At 54.0% G+C, this 22,413-nt stretch overlaps 2 protein-coding genes across 4 annotated transcripts; one reads left to right on the plus strand and one right to left on the minus strand.

Annotated features, from left to right (window-relative positions):
* Window positions 1–4,116: 4,116 nt before the first annotated feature.
* ZDHHC4 (zinc finger DHHC-type containing 4) lies at window positions 4,117–13,102 on the plus strand. Of its 2 annotated transcripts, none has more exons than XM_030958433.1 (7): window positions 4,117–4,334; window positions 4,690–4,820; window positions 7,614–7,687; window positions 8,780–8,958; window positions 9,045–9,170; window positions 10,782–11,026; window positions 12,210–13,102. In XM_030958433.1, exons 2-7 carry the CDS (start codon window positions 4,698–4,700, stop codon window positions 12,492–12,494), a joined length of 1,032 nt encoding a protein of 343 aa, XP_030814293.1. In that variant the 5' UTR covers window positions 4,117–4,334; window positions 4,690–4,697; the 3' UTR covers window positions 12,495–13,102. The 2 variants fall into 2 exon arrangements, with proteins under 2 accessions (XP_030814293.1, XP_030814294.1); XM_030958434.1 differs by having other exon boundaries at window positions 12,233–12,510.
* Window positions 13,022–22,052, minus strand: E4F1 (E4F transcription factor 1). 2 transcript variants are annotated; one of them, XM_030958432.1, is made up of 13 exons: window positions 21,672–22,052; window positions 21,447–21,543; window positions 20,646–20,812; window positions 20,316–20,436; window positions 19,890–20,042; window positions 19,290–19,456; window positions 18,756–18,971; window positions 18,346–18,451; window positions 17,590–17,807; window positions 16,074–16,272; window positions 15,069–15,229; window positions 14,287–14,349; window positions 13,022–14,148 (listed from the first exon to the last, which is right to left on the minus strand). In XM_030958432.1, exons 1-13 carry the CDS (start codon window positions 21,951–21,953, stop codon window positions 13,804–13,806), a joined length of 2,295 nt encoding a protein of 764 aa, XP_030814292.1. In that variant the 5' UTR covers window positions 21,954–22,052; the 3' UTR covers window positions 13,022–13,803. The 2 variants fall into 2 exon arrangements, with proteins under 2 accessions (XP_030814292.1, XP_030814290.1); XM_030958430.1 differs by having other exon boundaries at window positions 18,346–18,454.
* Window positions 22,053–22,413: the final 361 nt, after the last annotated feature.

Consider the following 22,413-nt stretch of genomic DNA (forward strand, 5'->3'; position numbering starts at 1 on the left):
GGCTGCGACTGGAAAAGAAGGAGGGAAAGAGGAAAAGAGAGGAGTTGTGGTGCCTTTTCCATCCTTAGGGGTCGTTCCGTCGGGTGGGGGGTTGCAGTGTGTGCTGTGTCCCCCTCACCCTGGGAAGAAACACACCAAGAGCCTGTATTTCCTCTAGATCTCCTTAAAATAACAGCTTATACCCTATCTTTGGCTGCTGGTGGGGCCATTGAGGAGGCCACGTTGGCTGGGAAGGTTGGGGCTACACGTGGCACTCAGCTGTGACCTGGCACAGCCCTGCTCTCACCTGGGGCACCCACCTACCCCCTCACCAGGAGCCTCACTTAGGCATGTTCTTGTATTTATTTGCCTATCTAAATGATTCGTTCATTTCTCTGACATATTACATTAATGGATAGATGATCCAAGGACTTAAAGCAGCTTCATTTTAACCAGCCCTTCTCAACACTCAGTATTTTAGCTGTTTGCCACTAGAAAATTACTGTAAATTAGAATTTTCCAGATCCTCTCAGCTCTCCCAGGATCATTAATCTGTGCCCTCTCAGTCCCGTGTATGAGCTGTCCTGACAGCAGCATCCTGAAATGGCAGGATGATGGTTTTCAGCAGGACTTGTTTGTGGCTCACGTGAAGGGTTTGGACTGGCTCCAGGATGCCCAAGGAGAATGGGGCACAGCAGCCCTGAACATCTGCAGGAGCTGCCTTTGCCCGAGGTGACCCGCCCGGCTGATGGGCACAGCGCTCTCGGATGCCCTTTCCAAGCTGTGCTGCCCAGATGACCCTGCCACGGTCCCTTCCAGGCCTCCCTTTCCGTGACTCTGTGATGTGTGAGTGCCTGCACCGTCCTGTGACACTCACTAAAGTAATCCACACGGGGTTTTCCTCTGCAGTTCATCTCAGCTGTCTGTGAAGAAGCTTTTTACCCCCGTGTTTATTCCATCTGTGTCACTGAACACACATTAAGCACTTACAAAAATGAAACCCAGACAATTTTACCTGGGCAAATCATCCTACAGAGACGATGAGACTCAGAGGGGAAGAGCTGAGGGTGAAGCTCGGGGCAAGCCTGGCAGCAGCGGGATGAAACCCATCTGTGCCCAAACCCCATCCCCGGAGCACGGGTTCTGTCAGCTCCATCGGGAGCCCGGTAAGCCCTGGGATGGTCCCAGCACTGCTGCTGCGGGCTGTGCTGCAGGGAAAAGCCCGGCAGAGCAGCGGGGAGCTGCACCCCTGCATTGCTGTTTCTACTCTGGAGAATTTCTACTCTGCCTCACCTCGCCGCCCCGGTCTCCAGCACTTACAGAAGTCCGCGGCCATCGGGGGCTCTCAGCGGCGGCAGCTCTGTCCCACCGAGGGCTCGCAGCTCTCCTGACTCTCCATCAGCCCTGGAAGCGCTTCCCATGTACCCGCAGCGCTCCTGGGAGCATCTTCCCGGCTCCCCGTCCTCGCTGAGCCCCCGGAGCCGCTCCGGTGCTGCCGTGGCACCGGGACACAGCGGGCAGGGGTGGTCGCCCCTTCCCGGCCTTCTCACGGGAGCCCCGAGCCCTTCCAGAGGCTCCAGCTCAGCGCCACACACGCACTGAGGTCTTTCTGGCCTTTTCCTTTCCTAATTAACTTTATCTCCATCTCACAGAGGAGCGCGGGCACACTGATTGCCGTGCTCGTCCTGGCTGAGCCTGGCGCTGACCTGAGCCTGCAGATCTGGGCGGAATTAGGAGCTGGAAGGAGGGAAAACAGATTAGTGCCCGTGGAGGGAAATCCTTCAGCCACAGGGCAAATGCGGAGCGACAGCGCCGTGCGGAGCAGGGGACAGCACCGGGGGCACCCGGGCCAGCCGGGACCTCGGCACGGCTGAGTGAGACACCCAGGTTTGGGGACTAGACGTGGTTTGCTGCAGGGATTTGGGGCTCGAGGGCTTTGGGGCTCACCAGGAGAGCTGTCCCCAGCCAGGCTGCCCTGTGGGGTCCTGGCAGGGGGAGCAGCCGAGCCCTGTTTGGCCACAGAGCCCCCCACGCTGGCACCGACTGTCCCTTAAGCTGCTATTTCTGATTTTCTCCTCTGCTTCCTCGGCACTGAGGGCTCCCAGGGCTTAGCACGCTAAGAGGTTTTAGGGAATTACACGTCCTGCTGCGGCACCGCAGGGAGGGGCGTCTGCATCTCTCCAGGAGCACGCCGCGATCAGCCTCCCCTCGGCTGCGGCACCGGCCGTGCTGCCGGCAGCGATGGATGGGCTGGGAAAACCTCCCCGGCACAGCTGGCACAGCTGGCACAGCTGGCACGGGGCTGGGCAAGGAGAGCTGCGGGGTCTGCCTCCTGCTCGGGACCTCTGTGGTCATGTCACCGCTTCAGGGCACTGAAAGCCACTTCTTCCTCGTCTTCCTGCTCCTCCTGTCCTCTGCAGCTCCTTTCCGGCAGGTTCTCCTGCACAAATCTCCTTCTGAGCAGCACTCCCGGGGCTTTGGGGCATCTGTCCTGCCGTGCTGGCACTGACACACACAGCTCCTACAAACTCAGGCATCTCTGTTACTATTCCCAAACAGTCAAAACTGCAATTAATTCCCTTTTCTTGTTGTTGTTCAGCCAGTGAGGTAATTGCTTCTTTTCCCTCCATTTTTAACTGACTTGAGCACTTTAAACACTGACAGCGAATTTTAATCCTCGAAAGAGCCGAGTTCCGGGATCCCAAGTGAATGGATGTGGCTTCCATTAAGACCTTCTGCCAGATTTTGACCAGATGAGATTTTCTAAGCGATTTTCACAGTGCTTGGACTGAATGAGTTCCATCCCTCTGAGTCTCAGCCTCTGTCCGTCCAGCTGTTTGCTGGCTGGTTGTCCTTGAGCACAGCCTGTCAGGGCACCGAGAGTGGAGCAGCTCCAGCCCTGGTGTGGTGGCCCTTGTTGTGCCCAGGGACCGTGGCACACACAGACCCTGCCTGTCCCCCCACAAATAAACCCCTCATGCCCACCCCAGCCCCTCCTGTGCCGCCAGCCTTGCCAGGTGACATCCAGTGACCCAAGCCAAGCTGTTTCTGTACCTGCAGAAATCCTGCTGTCTCTGTAGGATGGGGAAAATGGCTTTTCCCCTCCATCCTCCACCAGGACCCAAGTGCCTTGGGCTGCACTCCAACACAGCTGTGCCCTGGGAATATTTTGGCTGCATTTCTCCCTCTCATGTCCTGTTCGGTGCACCGGGCTTACCAAGGGAAAAAAGAGACTCTTCCTGAGCTCAAGCTCCTCTCCTGCCTCCCACCAAGACGATTCATCTGCTCTTTGGCTGGAGCCCCTGGAGCATCCCTGGAAGGCTTACCTGTGCTCTCCGAGCTCCAGGCAGCTGCACAGCGGGACCCGGAGCTGGGAAAACCATGCCAGCAGTTCGGGAGCCTGCAGATCGGCGGCCCCACCGGACGGGTTTCTCTGGCAAGTTCCAGGCAGGCCCGTAACCCAATCGGCCCCGGTGGTTTCAGTTGTCACACAACAGCTCGGAGGGACGGGCTGAGCTCTGCATCCCGCGTGTTCCCGGCTCAGCCCGGCCCCGGTGGCACCGGCAGTGCGGGAGCGAGCCCCGCTCACCCGGGACACGGTGGGACCGGGGGGATCGGGGCTACCGGGGAATGTCGCGCTCACAGCTCTGGGAAAGCACGGGAAATTTATTTTAGACACTTCGCCAAAGGCCACAAGCCCGCCGGAATTTCTGGCGATTGCTAAGGAATGGCACAGGACGGGCAGGAGCAGCGGCAGGACGGGGGCAGCGCAGCATCCGCGAGGGGCTCGCACGGTACCGATCTGCCGGGACCGCGGCAGCGCCGGCGTTCGCGGGCTGATTTCAGTGGTGGTTTTGCGGCTTTACCGCCGTGCCCCGTTCCCCGCCGGGCCGGAGGCGCTGCCGGGGCCGCCGGGGCGCCGGAGGGCGCTGGAAGCGCCGCGAACCCCGAGCGGCGCCGCTTCCGCCGGGCCGGCCCCGGTGACCCCCGGGGCTGCGGCACAGCCAGGGAAGGGAGCGGGGCCGGGGAGGGGCTGGAGAACTCCCGAGGGAGCTGGGAAGGGGCTGGAGAATCCCTGAGGGAGCTGGGAAGGGGCTCAGCCTGGAGCAAAGGGGGATCGGGGGAATTTCTGGCTCTGCACAGCTCCTGCCAGGAGGGCACAGCCGGCTCCAGGGAACGGGGACAGGAGCACAGGGAACGGCCTCAGGGAAGCCCAGGGTAGATATTTGGGAGAATTCCCCCATGGAAAGGGTGCTCAGGGATTGGAACCGCCCAGGGAGGGTTGGAGTCGCCGTCCCTGGAAGTGTCCCAGGAACTCCTGGAGGTGGCACTCAGAGCTCTGTGCTGGGGACAAGGTGGGCATCGGGCACAGCTGGGACTCCATGGGCTGGGAGGGCTTTTCCAGCCTTTGGGGATTTGGGGATTCTGTGTTTCTGCCCTCACAGGGATACATAAAGCACTGCCCTCAGTGCTGGCTGCTGCTGGAGGGGCTGCTCCATCCCTGGGCTCGGGGAATGCCAGGCTCTGCTGCAGGGCTGGCACCCAGGGGTCCAACAGCCTCTCCATCCCTGGGCTCAGGGAATGCCAGGCTCTGCTGCAGGGCTGGCACCCAGGGGTCCAACAGCCTCTCCATCCCTGGGCTCAGGGAATGCCAGGCTCTGCTGCAGGGCTGGCACCCAGGGGTCCAACAGCCTCTCCCCTCCATTCCAGGGCTCGGGATGGATTTCCTGACGCTGTTCCTGCTGTACCTGTGCTCCGTGCTGGCCGTCGCTGCCCTGCTGTGCCTCTGCTCGGGAAGGCAGGAGAGCTTCCTCGCCAGGAGTGTCGCCAGGGCCAGCCAGGTACAGCACTGCGCTGCCAGGCAGGGAATGAACTTCCAGGGGAACGAGCAGCTCCCCTGCTGGCACTCTGCCCTGCTTTGTTGCGCTGAAATTAGGGCAACTGCTCTATTTCTCAAAAAAAAAACCAACAAAAGCTGGTGTGTGTGGTCAGAGTGATAATGTATTTCGTCCTGCTTTAATGTCTGTTCTCAAGGAAGTGAGATAGGAAGTAGAAATACACTTCCTTTGAGATGGTTAAATCCTGCCCAAGCAGGCTGTAAAAGTCATTTGGGTCTCCCAGCTCCTGTCCCTGCCCGTGCCTGTCTGGGGTGAGGGTGGAGCTTCCCACCCTGCCAGAAGTGCCTTCCTCAGTAACACCACTACACAGCTCGGAAAAATTAAACAAGAATCGGGCCCCAGGAATTTGCAGTGTTGTGGTGTTGCTGCTGTCATCGAGAGGAAAAAGGTGGGGGAGGTTTGAGGATTAAAATAGGGAGAGAATTACAAGTGGTGGCAGATATTTGAGGGAAAGCTCTTTAATGTGGGTACTAATGCTGCAGGCTCTTGTTCACTAAGAAAGAAGCAGGAATGAAGAGCTTTAAAAGAGGATTAAGAATTGGCATTTTATTGTAAAAATGGGGAATTGGGAAAGCACCAGTTCATTTTTCTGTCTGTTGGGCTGTGTCTGAATGAAAAGGAAAAAAATGCTGTAATATTTCTGGAAGGTAAAGGATAGGAAAATTATCACTTAAATTGTAAATTATGTTTAATGCTGTTCACAGGAGTTCAGACAGACTGTTTTTATTACTGGTATTATACTTCCTTTTGGTTTATAGACACACTGTGCAGAGAAATTGATTTTTTTCCCCCATATCTTAATAGCTGCTGCTATGAGGTGTTTAAACAGCAGCAATTAAATTACTGCTGTGGTATGAAGCCACTGTCTGGAGGAATCCAATCAATACTTGTGCCTGGGAAATAAATACATGTGAATGTAATCAATATTCTACCTGGGATATAAATCCAGGCAATGCTAAATGTCAGGTCACAATAGAAGATAAATGATTATAAGATAAGGAGCAGTACAGTGCAAACCCCAGAGTGTCAGAAGGGCCTGAAGCTCTTAGAGAGCATCCAGGGGATGGACATGGGGGGGTGAAGGGCCTGGAGGGGCCATGGAGGAGCAGCTGAGGGCACTGGGCTGCAGAGTGCTGAGGTTTCCTGCAGGCTCTTTTCTACTGGATCGTGTTTCCTCTTACAGCACACTTGGAAAAAAAACCCTTCTTTTTGCAAACACTCATCCCTCAATCCGCCGAGCTGAGACGCACCACTTCACACCAAAATATTTAGCATCTTCTCAGCTCCACATATGCTTTTTGCCTCCTGGTCTTTCACATCTGAGGCAAGAAGCTCTCACTGCATATTTTCCCTCTGTGTCAGCTAGAAATAGGCGCAGCCTCTCTAATTGCTGCGTTGCTATAGAGATCTGACAGCTCAGAGCAGGCAATTCCTGCTACAGAGATCTGACAGCTCAGAGCAGGCAATTCCTGCTATGGAGATCAGTCAGCTCAGAGCAGGCAACTCCTGTTATAGATCTGACAGCTCAGAGCAGGCAATTCCTGCTACAGAGATCTGTCAGCTCAGAGCAGGCAACTCCTGTTATAGATCTGACAGCTCAGAGCAGGCAATTCCTGCTATAGAGATCTGTCAGAGCAGGCAATTCCTGCTATGGAGATCTGTCAGCTCAGAGCAGGCAACTCCTGCTACAGAGATCTGACAGCTCAGAGCAGGCAACTCCTGCTATGGAGATCTGACAGCTCAGAGCAGGCAACTCCTGTTATAGAGATCTGTCAGCTCAGAGCAGGCAACTCCTTCTATGGAGATCTGACAGCTCAGAGCAGGCAACTCCTGCTACAGAGATCTGTCAGCTCAGAGCAGGCAATTCCTGCTACAGAGATCTGACAGCTCAGAGCAGGCAATTCCTGCTATGGAGATCTGACAGCTCAGAGCAGGCAATTCCTGCTATGGAGATCTGTCAGAGCAGGCAACTCCTGCTACAGAGATCTGACAGCTCAGAGCAGGCAATTCTTGCTATAGAGACACAGAGCCACAGGCTGGAGCTGCACCAACTGCATTTTTGGGGGTTTGGCTAGCTCGTGGGGCTTTTTTCCCTCTCTTTTCTGGAGGCCACAAGCTTTATCCCTTTGCTTATCTCCCCCTGATCTGTCAGATGGGCTGATGGAGCATATTGTAGCTGGGGAATTGCTCAGTTCTATCCCCTGCTTAACCCAGCCCCACCCCACACCCGGCCTAAGCTCCTTAGAACTTTCACACATTAACCCAGATCTGTTTGTTTGGGCCTGGGGGGCTCCCAGGAGCACGGAACCTCAGCCCCCTGTGGAAAACCCCAGCAGCATTCCTGCCTCTCTTCCTCCTTCATGGAGAGGGGGCTCAGGCATGGGCACTGCCCAGGGGTGCCCATCCCTGGAGGTGTCCAAGGAACACCTGGAGGTGGCACTCAGAGCTCTGGGCTGGGACAAGGTGGGCATTTGGAGCAGGGTGGACTCCAGGAGCTTGAAGGGCTTGTGCAGCCTTCTGTGATTCTGTGTGCTATGGCTGGACTTCATGGTCTTGAAGGTGTCTCCCACCTTTGATTCTGTGGTGAGACGCTCCTGAAAAGGAGCCTCCTCCCCAGTGCTGGGGCTGTGCAGGTCCAGAGCTGAGGGACGAGGGACTTGGACTTCAATCTGAGCTTGCCCCGAGGCAGCAGGGATGGCCAGGTAGCATTTCCTGCCATTTCCTTCCTTTCCTCAGGTGCTGTCACTGGTGATCCCCAGCCAGCTGCAGAGGGTGGCACAGCGGGCACTGCACAGGCTCTTCCACACAAGGTACTGCACTTTTGTGCCTTTGGCACTCTTTTACTCTGATTTCTGGCTACTGTTGGGATCTCCTGCCGCCATCAGAGCTCTCAGTATTATCCTTGGGTATTCTGTCTCCATTTGGGATGCCTGTCAGCATTGCAGATTCCCTTTGAGGTTTGCCACGCTGCTGGCTCTGCCTTCCTTGCTCGTTGTTTGGAGGCTGGTGCCCTGAAATGCTGGAACATACTGACAAACGGAGATAATGTGGCTCAGTAACAGATGTTGGCCACGCTGCTGGGATCCTGCATCCCACAGGAATTACCACAGCTGCAGATGGAGCCAGACAGACTCTGTCTCCATCCTCCCCCTCAAATCCCATTAGTGTCAGCCCAGCAGCGCCGGGTGTCCAGGTGGCTGGGGGGGAAGCTGCACAGCAGCCTGCTGGACTCAGGTGCATTTTGTGTGTCTGTGAACTCTGGTGCCTCAGGAAGGATTCCAATACCTTTTCTCTGGGGACAGCAGCTCGCTGTGACAGTGACTTCAGGGCTGTAATCTGCAGCTGTGTTGGGAGTGCTGGGGTGGGTCTGTGCCTGTTCTGCTGATGCCCTGCTCCAGCACAGCCTGAGACAGAGAGGTGGCACTGCCAGAGGTGCAGGGGGCACTGGGAATCTCCACATCCTCTGGAACTGGTGCTCAGTGCCCACCTCCTGCCACTCTTGTTTCCTAACAGCTGGTTATATCACTGCAGAGTTTTAAAGGTTATTTTCTTTGCTTTCAGAGCAGCAAATGCCTTCTGGCAGAATGTTTTGTGGCCTATTGCTGTGGCATGTTTTGTCAGCAGCAAGTGATTATAGGACTTTGTACTGACAGGGAAAAAATCCAAAGTACACGTGAATAAAGCAGGGAATTTAGCTGACATATTTAAAGGAGCATATGTGGGAAGAAGAGAAGGAGAAGCCAGTGGATGGAGAAAACACTATTAATATGCAATCCAAGCTGGCCTGAAAACCTAAAAGAGGTGTCTCCTTGCATTTGGAAAGTCTTTGATCACCTCTGAGTGTACTTGACCTGTTAATCAGGATGCTGAGTATTAACCAGACTGTCCCCTTTGCTCGGCAGGAGCTGTTTGTTTGTGGTCCTGCACGTAGCCCTGCAGGCTGCAGTGTTTGGGGAGTACACCTGGGAGGTGTTTGTGTACTGCTGGGAGCTGCAGTTCCCCCTGCTCCTGCTGCTGCTGCCCTACCTGCTGCTGGCTGCCAACCTGGGCTGCTTCCTGCTCTGCTCCCGGGCCGACCCTGGTGAGATCACACCCCTGCTCTTTGAAAACAGAAACAAAAATGCTACAAATCCCATGGCTGAGTTCTTTTTCCCGTCTCTTTGGCAGGTACAGTGACGAAATCCAACGCTGCATCCCTGGCTAAGGTTTATGCCTATGATGGGGTGTTGTTCCAGAGAGGCCTTGTGTGTCCCACGTGCACCCTGGAGAAACCAGCCAGGTCCAAGCACTGCAGTAAGGATCTGAGATTCCTTGATTACCATGGCAGTAAGAGCTTCCCAGAGGAGCTCTCCCCCAGGAGCTGCAGTTCCCACTAGAGCTGTTCTGTTACCAGCTCAGTGCTCACAGGGCTGGGATTGTTCTCCTGGGCTCCCAGGTCACAGCTGCCTTTGCCCATCCCTGGAGCTGGTTGGGTGCTGTTTCTTCTCACAGAAATTACCAGTTCTGAGGGATAATTCAGGGTCGGGAACAGCTGCTAACAGAAATTGTCACCTGTCAGGACCTCAGATCAGGATTTTCTGTTTCACAGTCACAGAACCCTGCACTGGTTTGGGCTGGAGGGATCTTTAGAGCCCATTTTATGTCACCCCCTGCCAGGGCAGGGACACCTTCCGCTAGCCCAGGCTGCTCCAAGCCCTGCCAGCCTGACCTGGGACGCTGCCTGGGATGAGAAGTCCACAACCTCTGTTTATTATCTAAAATAAAGGTGGGAGCTCCAATCTCTGCCTTTCAGGTGCTTTGCCAGGCAGTACTGTCAGAGAAACCAAAGCCTTGGAGCTGCAGTCATGGTGAATATAAAGGGAAATGGAATATGTTGTTTTCCTTAGGATCCACAATTGAATTTATTTGCTTCAAAAGCTGCCAGCTAAACCCTGACTGCAACTCCCACATATTTCCAGCTTAAAAAACACCTAAAGATCCAACTGCTTACTTAAAAACCAAGTGCCAGGATCTCAGAATCTCTGCTGGTCACAGTGCCTCTGAGATATGTACAAGCCTCTTTGTCCCAGCCCAGCAGTTGAAGAAGGAGTGAGGATTCTTCTGTTCTCATTCTCGAGGTTGTTTATTATTTCTTATCTATAACATTCTTTCTCCAACCTGCCATAGGTCTGTCTGGCAGGTCGGGTTGAGGCACACTGGTGTTATCTTTTATCCTAAAAACTACGTGTTTGGGGCGGACTGCAGGGTTTGGGAACAGACTGCAGGGTTTGGGGACAGACTGCAGGGTTTGGGGACAGACTGCAGGGTTTGGGACAGACTGCAGGGTTTGGGACAGACTGCAGGGTTTGGGACAGACTGCAGGGTTTGGGAACAGACTGCAGGGTTTGGGGCGGACTGCAGGGTTTTGGAACAGACTGCAGGGTTTGGGGTGGACTGCAGGGTTTTAGCTGTTTTGTACATATAACTAGATGTAGAAAAACTATGTGTACATTATTTACCATAACCTCCCAATACCTATCACCTAGGTTAGACAGTGAGTTTCTACCTTAAACCAATCCAAAATCCAGCATCACCCAGAACACAGAGGCTAGGATGAAAAAAGAAGGACAGGGTACACCCAAATTCCTCCATCTTGGGACCCTGAGCCCCCATTCTAAAAACCCCAAAAATCTGTTTTTCACCCCATGACAAACTAACTATTTTTCTACTTAAACTCTCTTGACTTGTAATTCTTCATGTAAAGGTGGTAATTTGCTCCATGGGTCAAAATCAAAGTCACAGGAGTCCTGGGCCCTGTGCCAGGGTCTGTGAGCCCCCCAGGCAGGGGCTCGAGTCCTCCAGGGCAGCCAGAGGGATTTCTGGCTTCTGACACCAAGGCTCTTGTTTTGGCCCTGCCTCCTGGAGGCGTGTGCAGGACGTGTGTGCATCGCTTCGACCACCACTGCGTGTGGGTGAACAACTGCATCGGGGCGGGCAACGCGGGCGCGTTCCTGCTCTACCTGCTGTCCCTGACGGCCACCGCCGGCGCCGTGGCTGCTGTCACTGCTGCCCTCCTCATCCACGTGCTGCTGCTCTCCAACGCCGTGCACGGCACCTACCTGGATGCCCAGGGCCAGGAGCAGCCCGTGGGGATCCCCCTGCTCGTCCAGGTCAGTGCTGTACAACGTCCTGGTGGCACTGTGCTGTCAGGAACCACGTCCTGTTCCCCCAGCACGGGGACAGGCTGCAGGGTGTTGGGACAGGCTGCAGGGTGTTGGGACAGGCTGCAGGGTGTTGGGGACAGGCTGCAGGGTGTTGGGGACAGGCTGCAGGGTGTTGGGACAGACTGCAGGGTTTGGGACAGACTGCAGGGTTTGGGACAGACTGCAGGGTGTTGGGACAGGCTGCAGGGTGTTGGGACAGGCTGCAGGGTTTGGGACAGGCTGCAGGGTTTGGGACAGGCTGCAGGGTGTTGGGACAGACTGCAGGGTGTTGGGACAGACTGCAGGGTTTGGGACAGACTGCAGGGTGTTGGGACAGACTGCAGGGTGTTGGGGACAGGCTGCAGGGTTCTGGGGACAGGCTGCAGGGTGTTGGGGACAGGCTGCAGGGTGTTGGGGACAGGCTGCAGGGTTTGGGACAGACTGCAGGGTGTTGGGACAGACTGCAGGGTGCTGGGGACAGACTGCAGGGTTTGGGACAGGCTGCAGGGTGTTGGGGACAGGCTGCAGGGTGTTGGGGACAGGCTGCAGGGTGTTGGGGACAGGCTGCAGGGTGTTGGGACAGGCTGCAGGGTTTGGGACAGACTGCAGGGTTTGGGACAGACTGCAGGGTTTGGGGCGGACTGCAGGGTTTGGGACAGACTGCAGGGTGTTGGGACAGACTGCAGGGTTTGGGACAGACTGCAGGGTGTTGGGACAGGCTGCAGGGTTTGGGACAGACTGCAGGGTTTGGGACAGGCTGCAGGGTGTTGGGACAGACTGCAGGGTTTTAGCTGTTTTATACATCTATAACTAGATGTAGAAAACTGCCACTGCTGAATACTTTAGAAATGGGGGTTTTTCTCACAGCACTTCCCATCCTACAGGTTCCTGTCTCCAGGAGCTGTCACTCAGTTCATATCTGGTTCATAGAGAAGGAATTTCCATTCCAGTGACTAGCTGATGTAGTGGAGTTCAGGAAACAGCTGAGAGTCCCTGAGGTAGCTTTGTGGAGGTGTTAAAGCAGGACACACCACCCTGGAGTGCAGATGCAGTGCCACCTGCACATGGGTGTGCATTCCAGCTGGGGCTGTGCAGTGCCCGTGGGATTCAACCCTCCCACATTTTAACTTACTTTTCTCTTTCTCTGCAGCACCTTTTCTTGACTTTCCCCAGGATTGTCTTCATGCTGGGCTTTGTCATCCTGCTCACCCTGATCCTGGGGGGATATTGCTCCTTCAGTCTGTATTTGGCCCTCACCAACCAGACCACCAACGAATGGTGCAAATCCCGAAGATTTGGGAGCTCCCCCCATCTCCCCTCGCAGCCTCATGACAGACCCCTCGTCTACAAAAACATCTATTCCAAAGGGATCTGGAGGAATTTAAAGGAAATCTTTAACCCTCCTACCGTGCTGGAAAGGAAGAAGAAAACATGAAGATATTCTTGTTTCTCTGGGCGTTTTTAAATGTTTTCTAAGACTTCAGTTCAGCAGTGGGCTTGGCTGCCCCAGGCAGATTGTGGAACAAGATTACTGCAGAATTCACATCTTGGTGCCCCAGCAGAGCATCACTGGAGCTCCCTCCCTCAGTGAGACTCAGGGCCAGCTCAGGCCTGGCCCCTGAGCGCAGGGATTTGGTCCATCTTCCCAAAGTGAACCTTTCTCTCTGGGAAGGGCTAACACAGAGCTCCTGTGAGTTTTGAGGAAGCAGCACCTTTTTGTCTCTTTCTTTGGGAAACAATTAACCCATGACTATTAACAATGACCACAACAGGTTGTGTGTATTTAGCTGAAAGAATGATTTCTGGCAGGATCTTACCTGCAGAAACCATATCCTACTGCAGCTTTGGAGCACTAACTTCAGGAAGGAAATTAAAGTGTCCCTGTTTACCTCTCAGAAGTTCTTCTGTTTGAGTACAATAGAAGAGAAATTGGAAAAAAAATGTAGTAAGAACTTTAAATAATTTTATTTTTAAAAATGTATTTATTTACATGCCAAAACTGTACAATATGCAATCAAAAATCAACATATGGTTTAAAAAAAACCAAATTCCTGTACAATATGGCTTTCCAGCCCCCAGGCTGGAGCATTGCAGGGTACAATGATGCATTCACAGACCAGTACATAAGGCTACTTGTCCAGGATACCAAAGAAAAGAGAAATACTGCAGTACCGTGCCTTGGGAGGCCTGAAGGAGTGAGGTTAAAGGCATGAGAGTGTTTCAGTGGTGCTCAACACACACCACAACTCCTTAGGTTTGGTTTTCTCAACTTGTTTTAAATGCATATATTTAAATAATCCCTTGTGAGACCCCACACACTTGCTACACTTTCTGAATCCTTTTAAAAACCAGACCCCTGCTGTCCCAGTGGCAGGCAGAGGGGGCTGATTCCCAAAGGATCTTCCTTAATTCGAGGCTGCTGTACAGAATACTGAGTGCCACTTGTGACCTGTCAGTCTCCTCAGGGCGACCAGGCCAAGGGTTTAACTCCTGGAATTGGTTTTAGACTGAGAACACCTTGGACCTGCCCTGTCCTATCCTGTTTTAGACCTGCACTATCCCGTTTCAGACCTGTCCTATCCCATTTCAGGCCTATCCCATTTTAGACCTGCGCTATCCTGTTTCAGACCTGTCCTATCCCGTTTTAGACCTGCCCTCTCCCCTTTTGGGGGCCTGCACTGTCCCATGAGTGTTCCCCTGGCTCTGTGAGCAGCCCCAGTGGCCAGGTGTGCAGCTCCCACCCCTCACACGATCACAGTCTGCACCTCCACGTCTCCCTCCTGCGCGGCGATGACGAACTCCCCGGCGTGCTCCATGATCTCGATGTCCTCGGAGGCCACCATGGTGACGGTGGCCTCCTGCGCGGCCAGGCCGCCGTCGGTGGCCAGCACGGCGCCGTCGCCGATGGCCGAGGCCAGGGTCATGGCCACCTGCTCGGTGAGGCTCTCGGGGGTGGCGATGGTGATGGTGTCGGCGGCGTCGGCGGCCGCGCCGCCCTCGGCCACGGTGACGTTCTGCACGATGATCTGGTGGCCCGGGTTGGCCTGGTTCACGATCTGCTGCACCACCTTCATGATGTGGCTGTCCATCTGCCAGGGGACAGGGGCTGCGCTGATGCTGCTGCATTTGCTGGCAGAGGGGCCTGCCACCAGGAGCAGCTCAGCTGTTCACCCCAGGAACAGACTCTGCAATGTTTCACCCCTCCTGTCACCCAAGGACTGCCTTACCTCATGTCTTGTTCCCTCTATTATTTCAGTAGCTTCACTGGTCTCCATGTCTTCGGTAGAAGTCTGGAAGACAAAATAAGATTATTCTCTTTTTAGGTTCTTATCAAAAGAATTCTATCACCAATATATAATTCACTTTTACACAAGCCTTTCTGTTCCCCTCACATGCAGTAGCTGCTCCAAAGACAACCCCTTGACATTCCCTCCCAATCCCATTATCAGGAACTACTTAAAATGAATGCACAACGTTCACAAATAACTGAAAGAGAACGTCCTCCCTCAGCAGGATTTGGCCATGCAGCAGATTTTTCTCCTACTGGAGAAGAACTACGGCAGCACTCAATAACTGAGCTGTGTCACCCTGCTGGGATGAGAACTGGCTCTGTGTGACAGAGGGGACAAAGTGAAACGCAGAATTCATTGCTTTTGGCAGCCTCTGTTAGAAACAACAGAGATTATCTGGGACAAAGTAAGATAAATAGAAATGGGAGAAAACAGGAGGTAAAGCTGAAGCAAGCTTGTGAGGATGTAAAATCTGGTGTGGTCACAAGTTCTCAGGCTCGGCCTCCTGGCACACACAGCACTTTGGGAGGGTGGGGAAGCTCCAAGTGCTTTCCTTCCAAACAAGGCTGATCCCACTGACTCCTGGGGCCTGCAGGCAGGGCAGAGCCTGTTTTACCTTCTCCCAAAAGCCTGGAGCAGGAACATGAACAACTGCAGAGTTTTCCCTGACCAAAGCCTGTGCTCAGTTCCCAGTGAGCAGGCTGGCTGCCCCTTCTCACCTCGATGATGTACTCCTGGGTGTCTGCCACCACTGAGGAGAACTCCACCAGAACCGTGTGCGGATCCTCCGAAAGGACTGTGGCTGCCAAGTTGTCAGCAGACTGACTCTCCTCTGACACTATCACTTCTTCCACCTCCTTCATAGCAAGGAGGCAGCCACCTGCAGGGAAGTCCAGAAAAAGATCATTTTTTGCGTCCATCTCCAGTAGCAGCTGGAAGGTGCTATGCAGCACCAACAAGGGGATGCCATGGAGGAGTGACCAGCGCCACTTGAGGGGCTCTTGGCCCACCAGGACAAGCCAAGGAACAGCCCACGAGAGTCCCTGTGACACCAGGAGCAGAGCAGCTCTCCAGTGCAACTCCAAACACCACATGGGTAAATTCAGGTGGTAAAACCACTCAGGGTTTCCAAGCCTTGTGTGAAGAACATACAGGAAGAATTTGGGTATATTTTAAATCATTGATCTTTTCTGCTGATATATCTCAGTATCTCCTACAAAAGTCCATTTTTTCCTCCAGTAAACTTGCATTATTCCTTTGGAATAACACCGTCAGCACTACCTGAAGAAGTCTGGAAATCCCTGCTTAGGAGCTAAAGGAGCAGCAAGCTCAGTGCAACTAATCCCACCAAACCAGATTATTGGTGAGAACTTTACCCAGACATTTCCTTCCCAGAACATGCCCACTTCCATGTGGGTCATTAGATCCACGGAATAACCAGGTTGGAAGAGACCTTAAAGATCATGGAGTCCAACCCAGCATTAACAACTCAACTAAACCATGGCACTGAGTGCCACATCCAGGCTTGTTTTAAACACATCCAGGGATGGTGACTCCATCACCTCCCAGGCAGACCATTCCATTCCTTTCTGTAAAAATAATCTGATATCCAACCTGTATTTCCCTTGGTGCAGCTTGAGACTGTGTCCTGGGTTCTGTCAGTGGCTGAGATGCACCCTCAGCAGCATTCCCAGCCTGTCCAGCTGCAGCCCAGCCGTGCTCACCTTTGGTTCTGAGGTGCCTGTTGAGGGTGCCGTGCTCGGCGAAGCCGCGGCCGCACTTGTAGCACCTGAAGGGCTTCTCGCCGGTGTGGTGGCGGATGTGGCGCACCAGGGAGCCCTTCTCCCGGAACCCCCGGCTGCAGAACTGGCACACGTAGGGCTTGTCCTCCAGGTGGGTACGGAAATGCACCTGCTGGGCGTTCTGCACGCACAGGGAGGCAAGGCAAGGGCTCAGAAAGGACACGGCCAACTCACGGATGCAAGGTTTTAGCTCCCTGGGTGCAACTCAATGTCTTTTATAGGATGATTTTCTTGGGTGGTGGTTTAGCAATGGTACTTCCCAAGTCAGTGCTCACACTATGACTTTCCAAACCATGAGCCACTCACTTGTTCCCCCTCTCCCTCTCCCCTCACAGTGGGCTGGAAAGGAGAATTGGAGGCACAAAAGGTGAAGATCATGGACTGAGATAGGAACAACTTACCAGAAACAGAAATAAGATAAAAAACCACTACTGATAACAGAGGATACAAGAAAGAGGTGAGCAACTCACCTGCCCTGATAAGACAGAAGGAACCCCTTTCCCCCACACCAGAATATTCTGGCCATGCACCCTCCTGGCTACTGCAAAAATTAACCACGTCCTGGCCAGAATCAGGACACCGTTATTACATATTTGTTCCACACATGAAGGAACAGTTTCTTCAGAAATGTGATGGTTTTACAAAGACTGTCCTTCTTTTGCCCACTAAACCAAAACATCTTTCTGGAGTTTCAGCTCACAGAATCACTGAATGGTTTAGGTTGGAAAGAACCTTAAGGAACATCTTGTTCCACCCCCTTGCCATGGTCAGGGACACCTTCCACTGTTCCAGGTTGCTCCAAGCCCTGTCCAACCTGGTGTTGGACACTTGCAGGGATGGAGCAGCCACAGCTTCTCTGGGCTATAAGAGAAAGGTGAGCTCTTTGAAGAGCAAAGCCTCCTGCCCTACGCCAAAGCCTGGTGTCACAGACATATTTTATGGAAAATCCTTTCATTAGGATCTTTTCTCCCGATTAGCCTCAGAAATGAAATGTAAACAATAATTATCTGCTGCTCTGGAATGTAACAGGTGCATCTTTGATTGGTCTTATGTGGTTGTTTTTAATTAATGGCCAATCACAGTCCAGCTGTCTCAGACCCTCTGGTCAGTCACAAGATTTTATTATCACTCCTTTCTCTTCTATTCCTTGCTAGCCTTCTGATGAAATCCTTTCTTCTATTCTTTTAGTATAGTTTTAGTATATCATTTTCTTTTAATATAATATATATAATAAAATAAAAAATTAGCCTTCTGAACGTGGAGTCAAGATTCTCATCTATTCCCTCATCCTGGAACCCCTGCAAACCATCACAGAGGAGCAGCTACAGCTTCTCTGAGCTATAAGAGACGGGTGAGCTCTTTGAGGAGCAAAGCCTCCTGCCCCCTGCCACAGCCTGGCTGTGGGGAGGCCAGTGAGGAGGCTGGTGAGGGGGCTCACCTTTGTCTTGTAGCGCTTGCCACACTTGGGGCAGGCGTAGGGCCGCTCGTCCGAGTGCACGCGCCGGTGCCCCTTGACGTGGGCGATGGTCTTGTAGAGCTTGCCACACTCCCCGCAGCGGAACCGCCGCTCGTTCACGTGCACCTCCTGGTGCTTCTTCAGCAGGTAGCCCTTGGTGAACTCCTTGCCACACTCCTCACACTTGAAAGGTTTGTACTCTAGAGGGACAGAGAGAAAAACGTGTGGTTGATCCAGGGCATCCTGCAGCACAAGGATGTGGTACAGGTGTAACTGAATTGTCACAAAAAGCGACCTGGAGAAGGGGAGGAATTGTACTGTCAACCACGTGGGTGGGCTTTCACAGAACCCCAAAATGGCTGGGGTGCGAAGGGACCTCTGGGGATCATCTAGTGCAGTCCCCTGGCCAGGCAGGGTCACCTGGAGCAGGTGACACAGGAACGTGTCCAGGGCTCTGCCACCCTCATTGCAAAGAGGTTCTTCCTCATGTCAACATGGATTTTGTTGTGTTTTAATTTCTGGGCACTGCTCCTCATCCTGTCACTGAACAGAGTCTGGCACCATCCTCTGACACCTCTGGGAGGGATTTGTATGGATTGATGGGATCCCCTCTCAGCCTTCCCTTCTCCAGACTGACCAGGCCCAGCTCCTGTACTCTCTCCTCATCAGAGGAGCTGAACCCAGCTGAGGTCACTGAGCCACAGCTCGTGTCACACAGCAGCCCCAGCAGCCCTTTACCTGTGTGACTCTTGCTGTGAGATTCCAGGGCAGCAGCTTCACTGAAGGCTTCATTACAGTGAGAGCAAATGTAACGTTTGTACCCGTTGGTTCCTTCTGCAGGTGTCTGCTGGAGAGAAAATGGGAAAACTGCTTTTCTATTTTTGTACTGGTGTGTCCAGTTAGGATTGCTACCCAAATTCCCAATTAAACACTCCAGTTTAGACAGGAAAGAGATCTCTGTTGTGGAAAGAGACAGCACATGTGTGAAAGAACATTTCACTTAAATCATACCTGCACAATGTAACTCTAAAACCTGACACAAAGCCACAGGCACAGGCAGACATACATGAAGACAACAGTGCTGCCCACAACCAAATACAGACAAAGAAAGTTAAAAAAATTAATGTGTTGATGGAATACAAACATACAGACTCCACTCCTTCCACTTTAACACACGGCTCCTCGTCTACTTCCATCCCTTTGTTCTCCAGCTCTTCTGGAGCAGCTGCCACAGGTTCATCCGGCTTCTGCACCTCCTCCAGAGCCACTCTCTCGATGACAATCCCCGAATTCCTCATGGCCTGCCTCAGCAGGTTCTCACTGTTCACTTCCCCCTCGCAGGGCAGCTCCTCGGGATGCGGCTGCTGCAGGAACAAAGAGAAGTTGGGCACAGCAAACGCACAATGTTTTACAGCAACACTGCTGCAAGGGCCATTCTGTCTGGGGTGTCCAGTGCTATGAGGCTGAAAGGTCAGCCAGGGAATACCTTGGGCTGAGCAGGAGGATGAGGTGGACCTGTACTCTGACAACCCAAGGGATGACAAGCCCAGAAGGAAACCAACCAAAGGAACCCCTTCATTCCACACTCAGATTTACTGTCAGTACCCCAGACACCTCTGCTCTGAGGTGAAACATTCTTTGTGTACAACACACAGAGGGTGTTTGAGACAAACAGCACTCACGTCTGGATCCAGGGGCTTTGCATCCACCATGGGCAGTCCCTGCATCTGGACATGGACCTCATGGAGCACGTTGCCTTTTGCATCTGTCACGAGGTGGATGACAGGGGAGGCCTCCATGGATTCGCTCGCTATGGAGGACACTGTGTCTGTGGTGGAGCTGCAGGGTCCTGCAAGGGATGAACCACGTGGGGAAATGCACCCCTCAGCAACTCCCTGTGCCCTAAAAATCTGCCTTAGAGTACCAGGTGTCTGTTAACACCACCTTTGTACCAGATTCTCAAACATTCTTGAGATCACACCCAGCTTCGAGGTAATAACTTTGCTCTATAAATTACTTTTTTCTGGTATAAAAAATATGAATTCAAAACCATGGGATTATTTCTTATCATGGAATGGTTTGGGTTGGAAGGGATCTTACAGGTCATCCAGTTCCACCTCCTGCCATGGGCAGGGACACCTACCAATCTGACCTTGGGCACTGCCAGGGATGGGGCAGCCACAGCTGCTCTGGGCAACCTGTGCCAGAAGGAATTTCTATTCCAAGTGCTGTGAGGGTTTGGCTTTATCAGACAGGAGGTGGGTGCTGGCAGCATCACTGACCTGGTGGCAGATCATCTTTGTTGACAACTATTTCTTTGGTCATGTTGAAGCGGATTTTTTCAGTGCAAGGTGTCAGAGATTTAAGGTGCCGAGTCAAAGCTCCTGATTCTCGGAAGCTTTTCCCACAATTCTTGCATTTGTAAGGTCTTTCATCTGGAAATGATAACAATCAAAACAACCATGTTAGAGCCAGCATTGCCAGGATCAGCTCTGTGTGACAGACTGAAGAACATGTTCAGCTTTCTACAGCACACGACTGTGCCTATCCCAGAACCTTCCACTGCTGCCCAGCACCCCAAATGTTGGGGAGCTCAATGGTCTCAGCTCAGCAAAACATGGGAAGCAGGAAGGAATTCCACTGGAAGGCAAATGGATAACCACAGACAGCTCCAGTGACAAGGAGCTCTTATTTGGGAGAACTCTTACCCGTGTGCCGCCGATGGTGTCGGATCAGAGACCCCTTTGTCCTAAAGGAAGTCCCACAGAGTTTACACTCATAGTCCTTCCTGCTGCTGTGAGTGATCATGTGAGCTTTGAGGATGCTGGCCTAGGGAAAGAATTTCCTTTAAGAAACGTTTCAAATAGTTTAAAGACTTTACATTTTAGCTGTAAAGGACAACAAGGCTCCTTGTGAAGGCAGAACTTCCCTCTGGGAAGGGCAGGCAGTAAAGCACGCTGCTACTGAGTCTTGGGAGCTCTTAGTTCACAGCCAGCCTAAAAGACTCCCTAACCCACAGCAGCAGAGGGGATACTCACAGTTTTAAATGTCTTCTGGCACAGCTCACACACGTACCGCCCCTCCTTGTTCACCTGCAGCTTGACCTTGATGTCCTGCTCCTCACTGACCTCCCCATCCACGTGGCCATTCGGGTTCTCAAACACATGGTCTCCTGCTACAATGACCTCTTTGATGTGCCCACTGCCTGGGAAAAGGTGGGGACACAGTTGGCTTCTTTACAGGACAACAAACCACCTACTGTCTCAGCATGTCATACAGGAAGGAGAAAAGATATTTTAAACCTGCCACTCGAGTCTTTGCAACCTTCTCATTATGGCAGCATAAAATGGGCACTTCTGGAACGGAGTTTAACATCTAATTTGTATTAATTAGTTGTATTAATTAAGCTGAAGGAGGGTAGGTTTAGAATAGATATTGCAAAGGAATTGGTCCCTGTGAGGGTGGGCAGGCCCTGGCACAGGGTGCCCAGAGCAGCTGGGGCTGCCCCTGGATCCCTGGCAGTGCCCCAGGCCAGGCTGGACAGGGCTTGGAGCACCTGGGACAGTGGAAGGTGTCCCTGCCATGGCGGGGGTGGCACTGGATGGGCTTTGAGGTCCCTCCTAACCCAACCCATCCCATGACTGTTCCATGGCCCTGATGGGGGAGGATTGCAGAGCAGGCACAGGGCTGCCTCCCAGAGCTCTGTGGGAGCAGCCCCAAATCCCAGTGACACAGAGGTGTCACTCACCCAACCACAACCCAAAGCCATCAGAAGAGGTCACAGATGAGGGAACAGGTACCAGACGCCCCTGGGGGTGCCAAGGCACCCCAGAGCTCACCTACGATGGCCGAGGCATTGCTGATCTCCTCTGCTATGGAAGATGCTTCAACAACAATGTGAGCAACAGTGATGGACTCCTCGACAGCAGGAACCACCTGCTGGCACAGAGCACCTTTCAGCAGGCAGGTCCTGCTTGCCTGAGCACGCTGCTCCCTCCCCTCCAACCCAACAGACCGTTGCATCCTAACTATTTCCAGCCCCGGCTGGGAGAGGCCGCTGTCACCTTTTGTCCTTCGTGGCCGAGGAGCCCGGCGAGCGGGTCGGGAGGGCGCTGGCAGCCCTTCTGCAGCTTGTGCTGCACGAACTCCTGCAGGGAGCTGAACTCCGACTGGCAGCGCCCGCACTTGTGCACGTCATCCTCGTCTGCGGGGAAAGCGCGGTCAGCGGGGCCGGGACAGGGCACATGGCCGGGGACAGGGCCGAGGGACCGGGCGGTCGGTGTATCCCCGCTCCCTGCCCCGGGATCCCGTCCCAGCAGCTCCCCAGCCCCTCCCGGCACCGGCATACACCCGGCCCCGCCGCTCCGCCCGGGGGATGCTGGAGGGGAGCGGGCCGATCCCTGCCGAGGCACACCGAGACCCCGCCGCCTCCCGCCCCGCTGGCGGCACCGGCCCGGCCCCCTCACCCAGCGGGCCGCGCCGCACCCAGGCCCGGCAGTGCCGGCCGGGGCGCGGTGAGGGCGGTACCTTGCTCGCCGAAGGGCGGCGGGAGGCCGATGAGGGCGGCGGGGGGCGCGAAGGGCGCGGGGGCCCGGAGCCCGCGGCGGCCGCGCCCCGGCCCGGCCCGGCCGCTCCTGCCGTAAGCGCCGCCGGCCCCGCGCCCGTTGCCATCGCGGCCCCCGTGTCGCAACGCGCCGCAAGATGGCGGCTTTACGGCCGTGTCGTCATAACAACGGGACGGGGCTCGGCGGGGAACGCGCCCGCCGCGCGGGGGTTCCGGGCGCCAGCGGGCGGTGCCGGAGCACG

Source organism: Camarhynchus parvulus, chromosome 14 (assembly GCF_901933205.1).
Source record: "Camarhynchus parvulus chromosome 14, STF_HiC, whole genome shotgun sequence".
Taxonomy (NCBI): Eukaryota; Metazoa; Chordata; class Aves; order Passeriformes; family Thraupidae; genus Camarhynchus; species Camarhynchus parvulus.

What these genes read in the sequence shown, in the direction of transcription:
- ZDHHC4 (XM_030958433.1), top strand. Translation starts at nt 4,698, where the DNA reads ATGGATTTCCTGACGCTGTTCCTGCTGTACCTGTGCTCCGTGCTGGCC. An exon ending in CACAGGCTCTTCCACACAAG is followed by an intron (nt 7,688 to 8,779) that starts GTACTGCACTTT and finishes TTTGCTCGGCAG; the next exon opens with GAGCTGTTTGTTTGTGGTCC. An exon ending in CTGCTCCCGGGCCGACCCTG is followed by an intron (nt 8,959 to 9,044) that starts GTGAGATCACAC and finishes TCTCTTTGGCAG; the next exon opens with GTACAGTGACGAAATCCAAC.
- E4F1 (XM_030958430.1), bottom strand. Translation starts at nt 21,953, where the DNA reads ATGCCGGTGCCGGGAGGGGCTGGGGAGCTGCTGGGACGGGATCCCGGG. An exon ending in GCCAGAAGACATTTAAAACT is followed by an intron (nt 20,437 to 20,645) that starts GTGAGTATCCCC and finishes TTCTTTCCCTAG; the next exon opens with GCCAGCATCCTCAAAGCTCA. An exon ending in CCCAGGAGTACATCATCGAG is followed by an intron (nt 14,350 to 15,068) that starts GTGAGAAGGGGC and finishes TTTGTCTTCCAG; the next exon opens with ACTTCTACCGAAGACATGGA.